This window comes from Papaver somniferum, unplaced genomic scaffold (assembly GCF_003573695.1).
Source record: "Papaver somniferum cultivar HN1 unplaced genomic scaffold, ASM357369v1 unplaced-scaffold_46, whole genome shotgun sequence".
Lineage (NCBI taxonomy): Eukaryota > Viridiplantae > Streptophyta > Magnoliopsida > Ranunculales > Papaveraceae > Papaver > Papaver somniferum.
Window position 1 is genome coordinate 154309 of NW_020647193.1, and position 19100 is coordinate 173408.

General features: G+C 37.8%; 1 protein-coding gene and 1 pseudogene across 1 annotated transcript; one reads left to right on the forward strand and one right to left on the reverse strand.

Annotated features, from left to right (window-relative positions):
• Positions 1-10297: 10297 nt before the first annotated feature.
• LOC113342646 (F-box protein At3g07870-like) lies at positions 10298-12909 on the forward strand. The gene is made up of 2 exons (XM_026587120.1): positions 10298-12442; positions 12747-12909. Exons 1-2 carry the CDS (start codon positions 11033-11035, stop codon positions 12855-12857), a joined length of 1521 nt encoding a protein of 506 aa, XP_026442905.1. The 5' UTR covers positions 10298-11032; the 3' UTR covers positions 12858-12909.
• Positions 12910-13280: 371 nt separating this feature from the next.
• Positions 13281-15040, reverse strand: LOC113342665 (annotated as a pseudogene).
• Positions 15041-19100: the final 4060 nt, after the last annotated feature.

Genomic DNA, 19100 nt, shown 5'->3' on the forward strand with positions numbered 1-19100 from the left:
TTTAGAAACAGGATTCCTAACTTTCTTACGTGTCTCTTCACGCTGCACAGTCGCACAGACACTAGACAAACTTGGCAATTCAGCATTCATGAGAATAGTGCTTCTAAGAGATTCATACTCTGATGTGAGGCTACTGAGCACATCAAATTTTTTATCCTCCTCAACCCTCTTCAAGAGAATTTTGGCATCAGTTGTCTGAGGACAATATGTATCCAGTTCATCCCACTTTTTTTTTAAATAACCAAAATGCTCAGTAAAACTTTTCGTACCTTGTGCAGCCTCAGCAATCTCACGTTTCATCTCAAACACCCAAGTAGCATTATTCCGTAAACCATACAGACTAGCAACAGACTTACACAAATCCTTTGCAGATTTTGAAAACGAGAAAATTTCATAAATATGTGGTTCCATCGACTGGAGCAGCCACGTGCGAAGCAGTTGATCATCAGCAATCTAATCTTCATACTTTGGATCTTTAGCATCTGGACAAGTACTATTCTCACCAATATACCCAGATTTTTTTTTACCCCCAAGAGCAAGAGCAGCAGCCCTAGACCAGCTGACATAATTGACATCGTTCAGCAAGACAGGGGTTAATCGCAAACTAGTATTATGATCTGATTGTGCCATAGTAAACACACAGAGAAACGAAGCTTGCTTACAGAGAAACGTCCAGGATCGTTAACGATCCCCTGATACCATGTTGTTATGCATAAGATGTTATGAAGTATGCATAAGATGTTATCCAGTCAATATTGGATCTGCATAAGATGTAATGCAGTTAAACAATGTGTGATGCAGGGTATGTGTTGTTAACTAAACAGGTTAAAGAAGAAACAAAGTTTAACGTGGTTCGGCTATAGCCTACGTCCACGGGAGAAGAATGATTAGGGTTTCTTAATGGAGGTTTTACAAGACATGTATATATATATTCTATACATGCCACATATTCGTATAGATAGCAACATATCTAGAGAATATTTTCTCGGGGGGAATATAAAGGGATGGTACCCTCCAGATTAGGGAGCTGTGTGACCAAAAAAGACGACAATGTCATGGGGATGCTATTTATGGGAATATATAGGCCTGTCATATTGTCGCGAAAAGAAAACTTAGCAAAGATGATAAGGCGAGGTTGAGGGATTGTTATTCGCAAAAATAACAAGCGCCTGAAACTTCCCCGAAATAATACCCTTAAAAACAGGGTGAGGCGCAATAAGACCTTAATTAGGAGGCGCATTAAGACCTCATAAAAGGAAATAAAAGGTAAACGAAGATATATATACACACCGAAATGGCGTACTTATGAAGAGCGTGACCAGAATACTCTTGTCTTGGTCGGACAAATCTCAATAAGAACAAGAGGCAAGTATATACTTTTATATTTTTTGTTCTTTTTTAGCATTCTCCTCTCAAGACTACGAAGTTCTTAAGGCATAATTTAAAGGATGAGAGACAAGACATCAGAGAAAGGAGCACGAAGGAAAAGATCTAAGTTGAAGGCATATTCTTACAACTAGAGCACAAGTATATACTTGGAAGGAAACGATTAAAGGAGGAAACAACAGTTCTAATTGACAAAATAGAAAGATCGTAATATACATATAGGATTGAAGTTTATATACATAAGAGAAGAATACAAGGGTAAAAAATCGTATTCTCTAATCATCATCTCCATCAGCCTCATCATCTTCATCAGACCATGTGCCTTCCTCGGAAGAAAGGATTGGTTCGTGGAGGGTAGGCTCCGGTTCGGGTTCGTCTTCTGAAAATACCTCAAGCTCCAGGGGAACGCGAGGAATATTCTCTGAGTCGCATAATTCATTAAAGAGCCTAACCTTTTCGTCTTGGGCATTTCGGAGAAGCTTCTTTGCAAGTAAAACTGCGTCCTTCACCATCTTGTCAAGATCCTCGTTTAAGCCACGAACATCCTCTTGAAGATGAAAGACTTGATCCTTAAGCTTTTGCTCAGAACCTGAGATGAAGAAGGATAAGTAAGTAGGCTATCTGGAAATCTAAGGCAAAATCAAATGGCTAAGAAAAGCAAACTTACGACGAAGAGCAGACGAGATGTTTTTCTCCTCAACAAGTTGCGATTCTAACTGAGCAATACGAGCACTCTGGCGACCATTAAGGTCCCGACCTCCGTGAAGTTCCACGAGATGGTACATGCTGTGATTATGTCCCTAAGGAGGCGAATAAGAAAGAAATGAGTAAGGTAATGTTGTTAATGAAAATAAGAAAGGAATCGACTGTCACACTTACCAAACATAGCAGGGCGGCATGTTGTTGAATGGAGAGATTCACAGAAGCATTCTGGATAAATCCTTGATCGGCATCTAGAAAGAAATCAGAGCTCAAGGAGGTCAGAGATTCAGCAACCGCGGATCTCAAGGAGGAGTTCAAACGAGTTGTCACGAATATATCCCGAAGTAATTTCATATCAGGAAGATATGTTGGGTCGTTAGAATCGTCAACATGAGGGCGAGAGGAGCTAGGAGGAGGACGGACTAATCCCGAAGGACGAACTTGAGATAGCCTGTCTACGTCCAATGTATGAGAATGATGTTGAGAAGGCTCCCGAGCACGAGGAGAGGTTGAAGAGTCATCCTAAAAGACCACAAAGTTAGTAGATGAATCAAATAGGAAAAGGCAAGCCGCGAAATAGGGACGAACCTGAGTGGAGGAGGAGGAAACCTTTGAGCGAGCACGCTTTCTTATGTTTGCAGCAGGGCCCGCTGTAACTTGATATTCCTCCCTCTGCGAAGTGAAAAATTAGAAGTTGGATTAAGAAATTGAGAAGATATGACTCGCGAGATACAAACCTGGGCTGGAGGTGGCTTCTTGGAGCGGGCCTTTATCATGCCAGGAGGTAGGAAGGAATACTAAGGCAAAAAAGCAAGGGCGTTAGAGGGGTATACAGTAAATAAAAGGAAAATTGAGTGAAAAGTCAAGCTTACCCCAAGGGGCATCTTGGGCCAATTAAACCGACTCGGTTCGTATTCGGCGATGTGGGCATGCTTCGGAAGAGGACCGGAACGAGGTAAACCATTCTCGTCTAAGCCCCACACGAAGGGGCCTTCGATCACCATAGGATAACATCCAATTTTCGTCGTTGGATAAGCGAAGATACCCTTTCCTCTTTTCACCAGTAGGATCGACATCCAAAAGTAGTTCCTTGGATGGATCATCCAAGATCTTGCGGGTAAACTTCACACCCCACTCCTGGTACGATCTCGTGGACAAGTACTGGACGAAGTAATTTTCCAGAAAAGATCCGACGTTATAATCGGCCAAAGGAAAGTCCGACCCTAATTCGGGAATCTGAGAAGGAAGGCCATTTGATCTTCGAACAAATTCGTTAGCCAAGCGAATAACGTTCCCACTTAGCTGATAACCACCAGGGCGAAGACGATCTAAAATATCAAGGAATAGATGGTTCTTGGGATCATATAGGGGAAAAGAAAGCCCCGCTCTTAGCTGTCCAATGGTGACAACCATCCTCAATAAAGTCCAGGTTTCAGCCTGTATCCACCGGTAGTTTAATTCCATCGAATCAGTAGCAGTGGTGGGAGGAGTAACAGAGGAATCGATCGCGGGAGATAAGGTAATTCCTACTGCATTAAGGTCGGTCTTAAACTCTTCATAGGTCCAGGATGTGGTTGGAGGGGGAATCTTTTTAGTAGCCATTAAAACAGAAGAACAGAGCTTACTGGAGATAAGAGGGAAAGGAGGATAAGACTAAAGTCTTAGATAGATGAGAAGAAGGAGTATTTATACCAGGTGACTTCTCAAAACGACCCACGACTGAAGAATATGAACCAGTAATTGACGGTTACGAGGAAAATAGAACCACGTGGAAGACGAAGAAAGGGAGAAAAGGCGGTTACCCACTTCAGACGGTTCTTATTCTCCTCTCTTTATGATCGAGCAGAATAAGAAAAGGCAAAATGTAGGTACTAAAGTATAAGCCGACACGTGGCCATAGGAAGGCGCGAGAATCTGGTGAAAAGATCCCACTTCAAGCCCCGAGATTCGTCGTCGGGGACTTGTCAAATCAAGTCAGACATAGCCTTATCCACACGGCAGCGAAGTAGAGTTGGGGACGAGGTAATTCTCCAAAAAAGTACGTAGGGCGCGAGAGAAATCAGATGTCCATTACGAAATGACCAGGAAATAATGTAACTTGTCTTGGAAGAAAAGCTACCCCTACGAAGTAGATGAATTATCGAGCAAGAAATAGGACAGGTGTCCCGACAAGACTACGTGAAGACAACGAAAGGTGGGGGAAAACTTTATGGAATATGCTCCAGGCGAAGCATAAAGTAACCTCGGCGAGATGATATGAGTTGTATACCACTAGGGTTGCTTAGGCCTATAAATAGAGACCTTTGGACAATGTAAAAGGGAGAGATCCTTTTGGAGAGGAAAAGGTCTAGCATAGGAGAGAGGGAGAGTTAGGGTTTCCTTGTAATTCATAGGCTTAAAGAGGGAATTAGGGTTTCCTGATAACCCACGAGTTTAACTTGTATTTCGCTTGAAATTAATAAATAAACTTAAGTTTTTGTGTTTATCATATCTTAGATCATACTTACTTTCCATTTGGGTGTGTTACTGGATTTCTAGTAATCACAAGCCTACCTATTTCTCCATGAACAGAACATACTACTATGTAATAAATTTAACAATCAACCTTTTTCAAATTAATTTAAACTATTTTTGGTTTTCACACCCAATTTCAGGACAAAAGAACAGACAACGACAAAGAAGAAAGTAATTGAAAAAATTAACCCAACTTTTATTGATTTAGAAAGTATAAAAAAAAACCATAGAAATTGGATTCCAGAACATCTAAAATTACTAAAGGATTCCAATTGATAAACAAACAAATTTACATCACTAGGTAACAAAATATATACATATGCGAGCATTAATTAAACTACTCGTATTGATTTCACTAATCAATTTATTAAAGGAAACAAATTGAGAGCATTTAAATAACAAAATTACGTACCAAATTTAAATTATGAATGAAATCGTCACTCACTAGCTACATTCCAGAGGAAACCCTGAAATATTTCCATTCGGACAAGGTTCTTCTTCTTCTTCAATGAGTATTCTTCGGCGGAACTAAGCAGGACTAGTAAATGTGAGATGAAGATGGACGAGGTGGTGGCGGCAGTAAAAGTTAGGCTTAGATGTAACATAAACCGTCAGATAAAACACGTGTCACACTCTCACCATTCAGTAAAGATCATCTAAAACCTAACACCTGGCCGTTGGCATAGCAAAGCATGTTTGTTTTCAGTTGACTCGGGGACTCTGACTTGACCCGAGTCAGATGTTTGAGTGTTTTTTTTTTTTTTTTTGAGTTAGACTTGACTAGTGTTCTGAGTCTCGTTTAAGTCAGGCAATAAAATATTGTTGATTCATGGGAACAAATCACTGATTCATATTTCTGAGTCAGATCCAGATGGCTCGGTTGTTTTAGTCAGATTTAGGGGAGTCAGATCCAAACGAGTCAGGTGAATCAGGAGAAAACAAACAAGACGTTAGTTGTAAATTAGTCATAACTGGATTTGTTGCTTGTTTCTTAAACCGCAGAGATATAAGAGAAACAAAACACAATGGAAGAAATCAGATTGTGGTAAGATAATTTGAAATTATACTCTTATACAGATAACTGACAGCCTCCATTTTTTTTATAACATAAACACAAACAATTATTAGGCAGTTCGATTTTCACATAAATTCTAAACTCTAGCTAACAAGCTAAATGCCAGTAAACGAGTAAAGGAATGAATTAAAAGATATGCTAATTAAATTTCAGCTAACTTTTGATTAAATCGATAAATATATCACTCCTCTTGACGCAAAATCCGCTGACACGTAAAGAAGACCTGAATTTTGAAAACTTTGGAAAGAAAGAGCTTTTGTAAACCCATCAGCAACTTGATGTTCTGCTGGACAAAACTTAATCACAATTGAACCTTCTGCAACAACGTCTCAAACGAAATAATAAGGAAGTTCAATATGCTTTGATCATCCATGGAAAACATGGTTTTTTATCATCGAAATAGTGGCCCTATTATTACAGTAAATGTAAGTCCCTTGATCTTAAATTTGGTGCAAGTCTTCAATTATAAGCATCTAAATTGCTCAACAGGTAGTTGCAGATGTAGCAATTTATTTTGCTTCTGAATGTTGGGCTTTTGTTTTCTAAAGTTTTGGAATTGTCGGGAACGTAACTTGAGGTGTATCTATTATATAAGAAGGCTTATACGATGAGTAGAAATTATCCATGGAAGTATTCCTATTAACAAGGGGTGAGGGTCACAACCATTAAGTCCTACAATGGTTGGTAATGAGGCAAAATCTAGGTGAGAAGAGTGAGTTGTAGAAATATCGGGCATGGAAAAACTCTGGGATTCGTAGGATTCATTTGGGAGAAGCTATGTTTTTGTCTTAATTGGAAGCAACCATGACGGTGCAAGTTTATGGAAGAAGAACAAAGGAAGAGGCAAACTCTTTTTAATATGTCTTTTTATTTACAAGTCATTTTTTATTTTATTTTTGCTAATGGGTTACATAACTAGTTGATTATAGAAAGTGTGTCGATGTAATATATAACTTGTTATGACAATGAAAGATTCTCAAGGTGGTTTTTGCCGTGGATGTATCCTACAATGGATAGCGGAACCACGTAATCTTTGTGTATTGTGTGATTGCCCATTACCATATATGTCATATTATTGCTAGTATTATTATCAATCATGCTAATATAAAGATGTAAATAAAGGGTTCGAGCTAAGTTATCTAAAGTAAGATGCTTCATGGAATTTATATGTATGGAAGCATGCCAGTTCGAGATGAATGTAACCTCGGTTTCCCGACAAATGGTGCGGTAAGAATGGACAAATATGGAAGTGATTCGGTAATTTGAACAAGAGGTTTTAAAGAAGAGAAAATCTTGGTTCGCAGCGGATGGATATAATTCGTGAAGATGATGACCGCTCAAGGTCGAATAAAGAATGAAATACTTGAAGAAAGATTAGACAACTTTACTTGATGTGAATACGATTCGTGTTGAAGGTATATTCTTTATAAGACAATATCGTTTGTTGGTTCAATTGGCGTCTTCAAATATTTCCAAGAGGGTGTTTTCAATCATCATGGTGGTATGTAAGAATATTTCATACAACATATAAACATTGTAGCATTTTTTATCTACATGGAGGACGACTCAAGAATGTTGGTTCTTGAAGTTGCTGAAATCCGTCTGGAATTGGTTGATAACTCACACCAAACAATGTCAATTGTTGGTGATATGTCGAGGAAGAAGAAGTATTCTACAAAAGGTGGGATAATAAGTGATCATGGCAACGAGGTAGTTTGATTCAAGTCATTCACAAACTTGTATAAATTATATGAGAAGATGTTTATGGTGCTTCTAGAAGATCGGAAATAGCTATTCTGGTGGTGAAAGTGAAAAAAAAAAAATTTGGCTTAAGTGGTGGTCTAACTCAAAGTACAAGACAACTTTGATTCATGCTAGTGATGATGTCCGAGAGGATGACCTTGTATAAGGTGGTAGACACTCATGCTTCTTTAGAGTGGAGATGGTTATGTTCACATCACAAAAGGTGGTGATTATCGGGGGTTTTGTAGGACCACAAATATCAGAATGAACCAATTCGAAAGGCTTGGTAGGTCTCGTAAATTTTCCAACTCGAAACGGAAAACGGTGCAGATTTCCATAAACACACCCTTCACAACCACTATCATCATGAACAAGAAGGCAAACCAACAACCATATTTTCCAACTTATCAATGTTAGATAAAAGTAGAGGGATTCAGTCATTTGGATCTTGACAATAAATATGTTATTTCATATAATCACATGAACACCACCTTCGAGTTACAAAGAATACCATTTTTAATCACACAAACACCATGTCTTTTAAATTCTCTTGTTTTTTTCCTTTGGAATGAGTTTGGAACTATTCTCTGGTATCATCACCGAACGATTTTACAATTAATTTCTTTAGTGTTACAACATAAATCTTTTAACTAGAGACACTTTATTGATTTTCTTTAAAGTATAGACAATTAATTAAGGAAAGAAAAACCAAAAAATAAAAGTGAGGAAACAGATATGATCCTTAACCTCTGAAAGAAAAAAAAAGAAAGAAATGCAGACCAATAAATCTAAATTAAATCGTTTACTTTTGCAACTGTAACAATAAAACACTAGATGTGAAGATGTTAGAAATAAATTTCTGAAAAGTAAATAAACATTTAATGGACAACAAACAGAGGACAGAGTCACGTGTTCAACACGCTGTCATTAACACGATACCTCAAGAATGAGTGATGCCTATACCCTGTGGTCAAGTCGTATGTATGATAAAACTGCCCGATGCAAGCACTGTTAGCACTACAATACTTTCCCACTCTTACGAACTCAACAACAATTGCACACAAGAAAGAAAAGACCACACAGAGGGAGGGAGACGAAGAGAAGAGGATAGTAGCTCTTCTGGACACACGTTGAAATGAAAAGTTCGAGTCCCTTTTATAGGTAGAAATGAGAGAGGCGCAGTCAACGACGGAAGCACGAGCCCAAGCCTTAGTGAAGACAAAAATATTACGCCCCACCTGTTCCACACCCACATTATTTTACTAACTATCCATAATGGAATAGCTATATTATGGATCTCCTTTGTAGTTATACCTAATGTGGGACTAAAGAACCTATTTCATTCACTCATAAGAAAATGAATAAGAGCTCTTAGAGACCCAAAGGAACTAAATTCCGTTCCCACGAAGACAATAAAAACAAACAATAAATCTCATTCTCTCCAACATTTACAACATTTATTAATCTTTTCTTATCACCTTTTGGAAAAATTACGATCTTCATAAAAGTAATCTTTAAAAAGATTCATATGATAATCAGACTCCAAGGAAATAATTAAAGAAAAGCCATTGTGGCTCCTAGGTGGTTCGGATCCAAAAGAAGATAGACCCGCTAAACTAATCATACCTAGATCCACATAAAGTGGTTGTCTTCAGCCAAAATCAGCTCCATATATTGGCATTTTAAGCCAGCTTAGGTTTCTAATATTGCAGCTCTGTGGACCTTGGTTTTGCGTTTTCTGTAAGAAACTTGCAAAGATCGACCTTGGTTTAGGTCAATTCCAAATATCCATGTTAAGCTGATGAAAAAACTTGTTTCAATGAACACTTCAACGATGACTTCGCAATAACTTATTACGGGAAATTGAATTGGATAACAACCGAATGAACAAAAATCCCCACAAACTCCGAGTATGGGGTGACGATGCATCTGAAAAAGAGGAATACCACCTTGATTGGATGTGCTAGTTAATTTTATCTAAGTTTGAAAACTGAATATAGTAGTAGTCCCTCTTCACTTGGAGTAATTACCACCGTTTGTATCTCCACAGGAAATTGGTGGAGATACATATTTTTTTGAAGCGAGCAAAATGAAGTAATTACCACCGTTTTACCATTTGAAACATTCCACTAAATGAGAAAACCAGAATGTTGAATTTTGTTGGATATTATGATTGATTATAAGAGTGTATTGGTATGGATTTGATATAAGTTTTACTTGAATAGAGGTGAGGGCATAAGCTTCTCTATACCTCTTCCATTCAATTCTATTTTCATTAGATTACATTCTCTTTATTCATCTCTTTTTGTATATACTAAGTATATATAAGACATAATAAAAAAGCATCTAGAATACTCATGTGTACTCACTAACTTACCATTAATCTTAATTATATATTTAACTTCACATTAACTAACAATCTCCTCCTTAATATGTTGTTCTACTATTCCTAGTAATTCTCGAATGAAGTGCCTTGGTGAATATGTCTGCCAATTGGTCTTCGGTTTTGCAACATATCTCACCATCTTCAACCCATTCTCGAATGAAGTGATACTTGAGTTTGATATGCGTTGCTCTACGGTGCTCAACCCAATTTTTGGACATAAAAATTGCGTATTTGTTGTCACAAAAAATTTCTAGTAATCTAGAGATTTGGCTGGGATCTCCAGCCATCTAGGGATTTGGCTAGTCCACGGTTTCTTGGATGTGGCACATGATGGTTGCCAAAAATTGGGTGCTTTTAGCGTATTCACCACATATATTTCATTTTAGGTATATTTCGTCAAGTATGGAATTCTCTTTTCATCCATATATATTTTTGAGTATCTATATATCTTGTTTAAGATAACCACGAAGAATTAGTGGTATTCACAACATACCATGGAAGATCATGATAGATCTAAAAGAAGATTAATCGCCGACAGTTTTATCGAAAGCAATGGAGTAATCATAAACTCAGATATTGCAGAAAACATACTTTCTGGTATACCTATTGAGTTTGTCTCACGAAGCAGAGCAGTATGCAAACTTTGGAGAAATCACTTGCAAAAACCAAAGACGGGTTTCCTTTTCACAGGGGAGAATCTCCAAATATGTTACGAAGATGAATATACCGAAGATGAACATTTAGTATCCTCCCGTTGCCATCGTGTTTTGAATCTTTTGAAAGTGTTCATTTCGTGTGGTTAAGAGGGAGTTTAGGTGTTTACGACTTCGAGTTATTTTGTAGGTCCTGATGAGGAAGATAGTTGTTTATATATATGGACATTGAAGAAAGAAAAGAAGAAGAAGAACAACAAAAAGAGTTGGGGAAATTCTCCTGGGGACGAGAACGATGACTCGAACCCTTGGGTTTGAGCCAGGAGTTCCGTATAAAGTATAAAACCTGCTATGGTCAACCTGAATTTGAACCATTTGCCATAACAACAAGCAACCAAATTTTGTTGTGGTAGAATTCTGGTGTCAAATATCTACTGTGTTATGACACTAATACTCTCACTATAAAGAAACTGTATGAGTATGTGCCTAATGATGCTCAAGCCATTCCTCATATGAATAGTTTTGTCTCGTTGAAGGATCTTGGAGAGAGCTGGTCCAAGTGGTATGCCCTAGATGATGGTAAGCATCATGCACCTCCTGATACTATATATCAAAAGCAAAGTACTAGTCGGGAATATTCTTGGAACCAGCAATGGGTTAATCAAGAATCTGAATATAGACTTAACAGCAATCATACTTTCTCATTTCCCTATTGAGTGCGTCTCGCTGGGCAGAGCAGTATGCAGACTTTGGAGAATTTTCTTGAAAAAACCAAAGACGGGTTTTCTTTTGGCAGTTTCAGAAGAAAAAAGCTCCGGAGATATCAAGATCTTCCACAGATATATTGAGGAAGTAAGCATTCACGATGAACCAATTTCTTACAAGAAACTTGCAATGATCGACCTAGGTTTAGGTCAATTCCAAACTATCCATGTTAAGATGATAAAAAGTGGGCCTTTTAGACATAATATATTCGGTTCTTGCAATGGTTTGGTTTGCTTTCCTGTTCAAAAAGATGAAAAGAAGTGGCTTGTGTACATATGCAATCCAATGACTGGAGAATATGTTTATCTTCCGGAGATGGATTTTGGTGAAATATCGAGACCTAAGGTGTTGGTTGGATTTGGTTACTGTAAATCTACTAATGAGTACAAGGTTGTTCAAGTTACCTACGAGTACAGCCAATTCAAGCAGTTGGGAAGGGTTCAGGTATACACCCTTGGTGGTGGCAGCGGGTGGAGAAACAAAGGAGGAACCCGTTATACTTGTCAAGAAAGATTGGTTTTCGCAAACGAGGAACTTTATTGGATAGAGCGTCTTGAAGATGAATGGAACATCAGAGTTTTTTATTTAGTGGATGAGACATTTAGTACCCTTCCAATGCCACCATGTCACGGTCTTTTTTGTGGTTACAAAGGTCTTATTGTGTCCTTGAATGGTAGCTTGTGTGTTTATCATGATACAGTTGAGAGGATTTCTGACGATGAGGCAGAAGCTCATCCAGATGAATATAATTTCATCATAGGTTATGCACCAGAGGAAGAAACTCATAATCGCAAGGAAGAAAGACGCATAGATATGTGGATATTAAAGAAAGAGCAGAGAAAGCAGAAGAAAAAGAGTGAATGGTACTCCCCTGTGGATGAGAATGATGACTCGAACTCTTGGGTTTGGGTCCTGGAGATCAGTATGAAATACAATTCTCAGTACCCTTATTATCGGCATTATGAACCATTTTCGATAACAAACAACAATCAAGTTTTGATGTGGGAGGATCATAAAGTGCACCGTAATAAAGCAGTTATTTGTTATGACCCTAATACTCTCACTTTTAAGAATCTGTGCGATGAGGCATATCATCCATATGAGGCGGATGCTCAAGCAATTCCCCACATGAAAATAGCTTTGTTTCATTGGAAGATCTTGGAGAAAAGTCCGCGAGGTACATTCACATTCCAGATGATTCGCCACCATAACCTCCAGGTCCAACACTTTACTGTGCAAGTTTATTCTGTAATTTTGAGTTTCTAAAATTTGTAATGCATTATTTTGATCAGTTTAGCTAGCAATGCAAAGTGATCGTAGTTTTTATGATTATTTTTGTTAACATGTTAAATGCAATCATGTTGAGACAATTTTGAGATTTCATAGCCAACTTAAGATATAAATTCTAATTGATCCATGGAAGAAAAACAAAATAATTGAGATTTCATAGCCAGGATACTTGTGATACGTAATATTTGAACCCATTCGAAGTTGTATCTAAATCTCTCTGCAAATTTGGCAGTTCAATAGCAACGAAAAACAAAATGACAACATACTTACTGAAGGCTGTCAGGAGGATTATATTGCTGCATGTGAAGAAGCCAATGTAACTGTGACACTGACATGTAGTTGAACCCGTTTGAAGTTGTAGCTGCAAATGTACTGTATTTCAAAGGATACTGGGAACCGAGTCAATTTGATCTTTCACTAACAATGGAAAACGTATTATCTCCTTGGCGGAGATAACCACACTAGTACTCAGACGTTTACATGGGAAGAATACTTATATTTTTCACGTTAAAGCTTCCCACACAAAAGTAGCAACCCCAGAGAATAATGGTGGCGGACATAACCAGACTAGTACTCGGACCTTTCTCAGTGTTACCTCGTTTCTCAGTGTTATCTAATACACGAGATGGACTCGTCTGATACAGAAGGCGAGTTCTGATCCCGCCGGTTTTTTGGGTAGAAATTTCCCAACTAGTCAAGTTGCTGTATGCAAAAAATGCAGACAAAAAAATCCAGACTAAATAGTTTACAACACTTATTTTTCTTATCACAATTTGGACAAATTACAATCTTCGTAGAAGTACTCAGTAAAAAGATTCATATGATAATCAGACTCCAAAGAAATAATTAACGAAAAGCCACCGTAACTACAAGGTGGTTTTGGAGCCAAAAGAGATAGACCCGCTAAACCAACCGTACCTAGACCCACATAAAGTGGTTGTCCCCAACCAAAATCAGCTCCATATATTGGCATTTTAAGCCAGCTGACGTTTCTAATGTTGCAGCTTTGAGGACCTCCTCTCTTAAAGATAGAGACATCTGGGTGCAGTTCCAGATAATCAAGGGATGACCTTAAATACTCATTGTTTCCTAACGTCTTTATTGTCTCGTGTATTATATTGACAGCATAACGTAATGGTTTTGAGACAATATCACCTGAAATTGCTTTTGGCGCTAAATCCAATAAGGCGTTCCCGAAATAACCATCCGGCAGAGGAGGAATTGAACGTGAACGACAATCTAAAGGGATCGATATCACGGTTTCTTGATCATCTTTGAGTTCACGGGTTTTGCATGCACAACGCCATATGTTCCCTGCAATGACTTCCTATGTACTGAACCGATACTTGCCCTTATTGCATTTGGATTTGAGTAGACTGGCCTGCATTGTTGAGATATTGAGTTTTGCAATTGCAATTTTAGGTTTTGACAGCGGTGAAGCAATAGAAGCTATGTTCATAGAAGTTGGTTTATTATATTCAATGTGTGGGAAAGATACTATCGGCGGGTCACGAGCTCGTAATACGGTTCGATCAAAGAACGGGACAGATTTCATATTGTTTACTCCTTGACATAAATCGGACCAGGCATTGATGAAGTTAAATCCGCAGACTCCACCCACTACTATATGGCTGATTGATGTACTTAGACAAACACCACCGCACTTGAAACGCGTTACCTGTATTAACCAGGGACTTTAGTGACTCGACCAGTGGGAGAGAAATTATTTTGCATAATTTGTTTTGTGAGTTAAATCTAAAAAATTCTTAGTCAAAACTTGATAAATCAGAAACCTGATGATTTACCTGAACCAAAAGAGGTGGATACACAGAAATGTCCTTGCTATAATCAAGATTAGGACTGAGAGGCATAAGTTTTTCATTAGGAGTGAAATCCCCGAGGTCTTCGATAAGTGAATCTTTTCTGCCTCTATAAAAATTACACCATCACCAGTGCAATCGATTTCAGCTCTCCCGGATTCATTTCTCTTCAATCTCCCAGCGATTGGGTAGTAAGTAACGAGAACTTTGCTTAAACCATCCTTCACTACAGTTGAATTAAAGAAATCGTCGGTTGATGCTGCTGGACGCCTATAAAAGGACACAGTTTGTACGTGTATTGGTGATAGTTGGTCAATATTTGACGTCCACAGACACACTTTTGGTGTTTCTTCTGCCGGTTTAACAACAGATGATTCTTTCACTGTAACTTTCAACATAACGATCGGCAAGAAATGCACCTTCACGCATAAGAAAAAGGGCGAATAAAATAAGTCACAAATTTAGAAATCATAAGTCGAAAAACTTAGGGGAGAAACAAGATATATATATATATATATATAGAGAGAGATAGATAGATATGCCTATAACTAGATTCAGAAGAATATAAGAAGTTCAAGAAGAAAACTCACATAAAACGAGTAATTAGTCTCTTTTATGCCAGAAATCCTATGGGATACAACAGTTGAACAGTTTATTGATCATCTCTCTGCACCTGAAAAAATGAACCAAGTTAAACAGATTGCACTCCATCTCTTCCCACCGACATATTATGGTTCTCTTCTATAGCTAAAGAAATCTGAAGAAATTAATTAAATGAATCTTTGCATTAATGACTCCCTGAAAGTCTTCCCCAACTGTCAAAAAGAGTGTAGGCCTCCAGGTATTAATTGCTGGGATTAATGGCAATCAATGTTATGATTTTATCCTAATAATTGGGTGGTCTCATTCTTAACAGTTGCCATGTCCATCCTAAGACAGGTATTAGTCCCGTCTCCCTCTTTCTTTCTCTACGTACAGAAAGTAGCCTCGCCACATGTAGAATCCCGATGATGCGAAAACCAGTGGTCAAAGCTCGTCAGAGATATCATTACCAAGTTTATAGATAAATCGACAGTCAGTAAAAGTAATGAAACTATTAATGGAAAGGGAAATTGCTAAGTATAAGTTTCGAGATAAAGAGGACACAGAGTGTAGAAGATATGTTATCAGGATTAGCGAGCATGAAGTAACGAATCGAAGAGAAGCAATATTCACCGAAGATAAATTGTTGAGCAAGAAATATGGACAGATGTACAGGAAAAATGCCGGAGTTATCGCCGAGATAAAAGAGATTTTGGCAATGAATATTGAAGTAGCGAAGTAAATGATGAGTTGTATTCCATTACACCAAATGGCTATATAAGGAGCGGTTGGGTGTTGAAAGTAGGGTTAAGTAATTTGTATTCAAGAGAGACACGTTGTGAGATCTGTTCTTGAGAGTTTATGTTAGGTTTGGCTGTAAACTTACATAAATTTATCTACATTCAATAAAAGTTTCATTTCTTTTCATTCTTAATATTATGTCTTAGTTTCGTTATAAGATAGTATTGGGAAAATTGGAACCCAAATTCCGCGGAACATAGGATCACAAAGGGCAGTCGACGATTTGAACCAAACAAGCGAGAGATGATAAGAAAGAGACAGGAGATAAAGAAGCACACAACTACAACACAAGATACACGTGGTTCACCTTTACGGGCTACATCCGCGGCCAACACCACCAGAAGAACTTCCATTAAAATCAAAGACCATTACATGCTCTTTCCGCAACCCAAGACAAGACCCAAAGAGTTAACAAGACAAATCCGAGAACACCATCGAAGATAACATAGAAATTTGTTCTCTAACCATTCCTCTAAACAGACTCATGTCTTCTCTTCTACACCTTCTTCATAATTGCCAGTAATAGAGGAGAAACATGGAAACACTAGATACTAGGTTTAGGGAAAAGCCACAAACCCTAAGCACTAGAACACCAAAATCCTCTCTCCACAAGTTTTTCTGTCACACCGATATTGACCTTCACGGTAGCACACGACCCTCCCTACAAAGAGACCAAAATCCTAAGCACAAGGATTTACCACTCTTCTAAGTTGGATGTCTACAAACCTATAAATTTATTCATATATATAGAGAACACAAACTTGGTCACCAAGTATTAGTCTTCAACTAGGAAACTAAACTCTTTCCTAAACTATATCAAACCTAGATTAGGAAATCCACCTCAATATGGAAACGGACTTTAACTAGGAAACCCATGGTTTTCCTAACAAACTCCACCTCGGATCATACATTCAAGCATGATACAATTACAAGAAGTTATCTCCATCTCCCACCAGAATTATTCACCATCCCTATATACCCGTAGATCCTTTTTGAAGCTCAAACCCGAACTTTCATCTTCATAAAACCATCTTTTTGATCAAAATACCATGACATTGATAAAAGTCTTCAAACCATCTTCTTTATGAAGAAAACTTATGAAACTGGCAACGCTTCACAAACACCATGAAAATCTTCAATCACTATCAAGGAATCCATTCACAGACTCCACCATTGATTACCAAGAGATCCATCCAGAAGAATCACCATTATCTCCAACTAACCAGTAAGCTAATAACATATTGAACTCTAACCCAGAAAGAAAGAAATTAGCTTCAATATCATACTCCAGCACATGCCATGATTACCGTGTATCTGAAACAAACCATCAGACACCTCCACTGTGATTAACAGGCTTAATCCTTTGAGCGATTCCAAAAGCCGTCACCAATCTAACATACTTTTTACCACCATCACACGCAACATACTCGCTTAGAATACATACCCTGTGAATGCCCATATTACCGTGGTACATGCTTCCGGGATCCGGCACATTCTTGATAATTACGTGCAAGCCATCAAGAATATTTTAACATAGACTTAAAAATATAAATCTATAACATCTCATGCATACCTTCGAAGCGCTGCTAGACTTACTTCTACATGAGACCTCACAGCCCCACCTTATTTATGGTGTATGGTCACTAACACCCTTCAAGAAGTATATATGCATTGCACATCATTCAGCCTTCTTCTGCATCCCATACTACATCATAAAACTAAACGAAGAACATAAACTTCTACCAAACTGAAATACCTGATTTGTAAATCACATCAAAAATCTATCTTTGTGTAAACACCAGTTGAAATATTACCTTCAAAAATATTTCTCTACCTGAACAAAAAACTATCGCTTCATTCCAGGTTCAATAACACCAGCTCATCCTTGCTCTGATACCAGTAGTTGGGAAAATTGGAACCCCGAGCGCAGCGGAACAAAGGATCACAAAGGGAAATTGGCGATTTGAACCAAACAAGCGAGAGATAATAATAAAGAGACGGAAGATAAAGAAGCACACAACTACAACACAAGATATACGTGTTTCACCTAAATAGGCTACATCCACGGCCAACACCACCAGAAAAACTTCCATTAAAATCAAAGACCATTACATGCTCTTTATGCAACCCTAGACAAGACCCAAAGAGTTAACAAGACAAATCCGAGAACACAATCGAAGATAACATAGAAATTCGTTCTCTAACCATTCCTCAAACCATCCTCATGTCTTCTCTTCTAATTGCCCGTAACAGTGGAGAAACATGGAAACACTAGATACTAGGTTTAGAGAAATTAAAGCCCGAAACCCTAACCACTAGAACACCAAAATCATCTTTCCACAGTTTTTCTGTCACACCGATATTGACCTTCATGGTAGCGCTTGACCCTCCCTACAAAGAGACCAAAATCCTAAGCACAAGGATTTACCACTCTTCTAGGTTGGATGTCTACAAACTAGAATTCTAGTTATTTTTGTTAGAGGGAGAGAAAAAAGCGATCCGAGGAGAGAGAAAATCGTAGTCGACTCGCTAACTAGGCCTATTAGTATCCTAGAACTCAACTCGGACCAAAATACCCTTCACATGTTCTTTTCGCATGCTCCCAATCCAACCCCAGCTAGCCCGCAAGTTAAGAAATCCCTTCACGTGACAATACCATCCAACTTCTTACCTTCGACAAAACTAACCACTGCCTCATTCCCATAAAAATTATTTGATCCATCTCTTCGAATACATAACTCACATTAAATTATCTTCCATAACAAATAATTCAACAATCTAGACTATATTATCTCCTTTTGTGGTCTTTGATACCTAGTTGATGATCATAACTTATAATACTTTTATAATCCAAGATTATCACAGTTAATAATAATTGTTGTTATATTAATAATTTAATTTACGGTCCGCGAGTTATAACCCCAAATGTGTCACTATCCATCCACAAAAAACTCATCAAAACAAAAGTAACACAAAAACCCCCATCAAAACAAAAGTAACACAAAAATCCCAAAGAATATGATGAAACATCATAAAATCTGATGAAACCAATTTTGAAATTTAGGGGTTTTGTATCAATTTCTAAAAATTATGGGGTTTTGTATTAATTTTGTTTAAGATGGGGTTTTAATGAATCCCAACATTTGAATGGGGTTTTTGTAACCCAAGTTTGGTCACCTTGGGTTTTTATGACTAGTTTTGTTCAATTTATGGGGATGACGACCATGATAAGAATCAAATACGAATGTTTTTTCCTTGAAAATAGTGATTGATTTCTATAAGATGATGTCAAAGAACAATCACTCGTTCCGACCCTGATTTGTGAGTAGTGCATATAGATATGATCACGATATTTCGTTGCAGCAAATATCATTTTTTGTTTT

Coding starts and splice junctions, on each gene's coding strand:
- LOC113342646 (XM_026587120.1), top strand. CDS start 11,033: ATGATGGTAAGCATCATGCACCTCCTGATACTATATATCAAAAGCAAA. Junction 12,443..12,746: donor TTCGCCACCATAACCTCCAG/GTCCAACACTTT, acceptor CAAATTTGGCAG/TTCAATAGCAACGAAAAACA.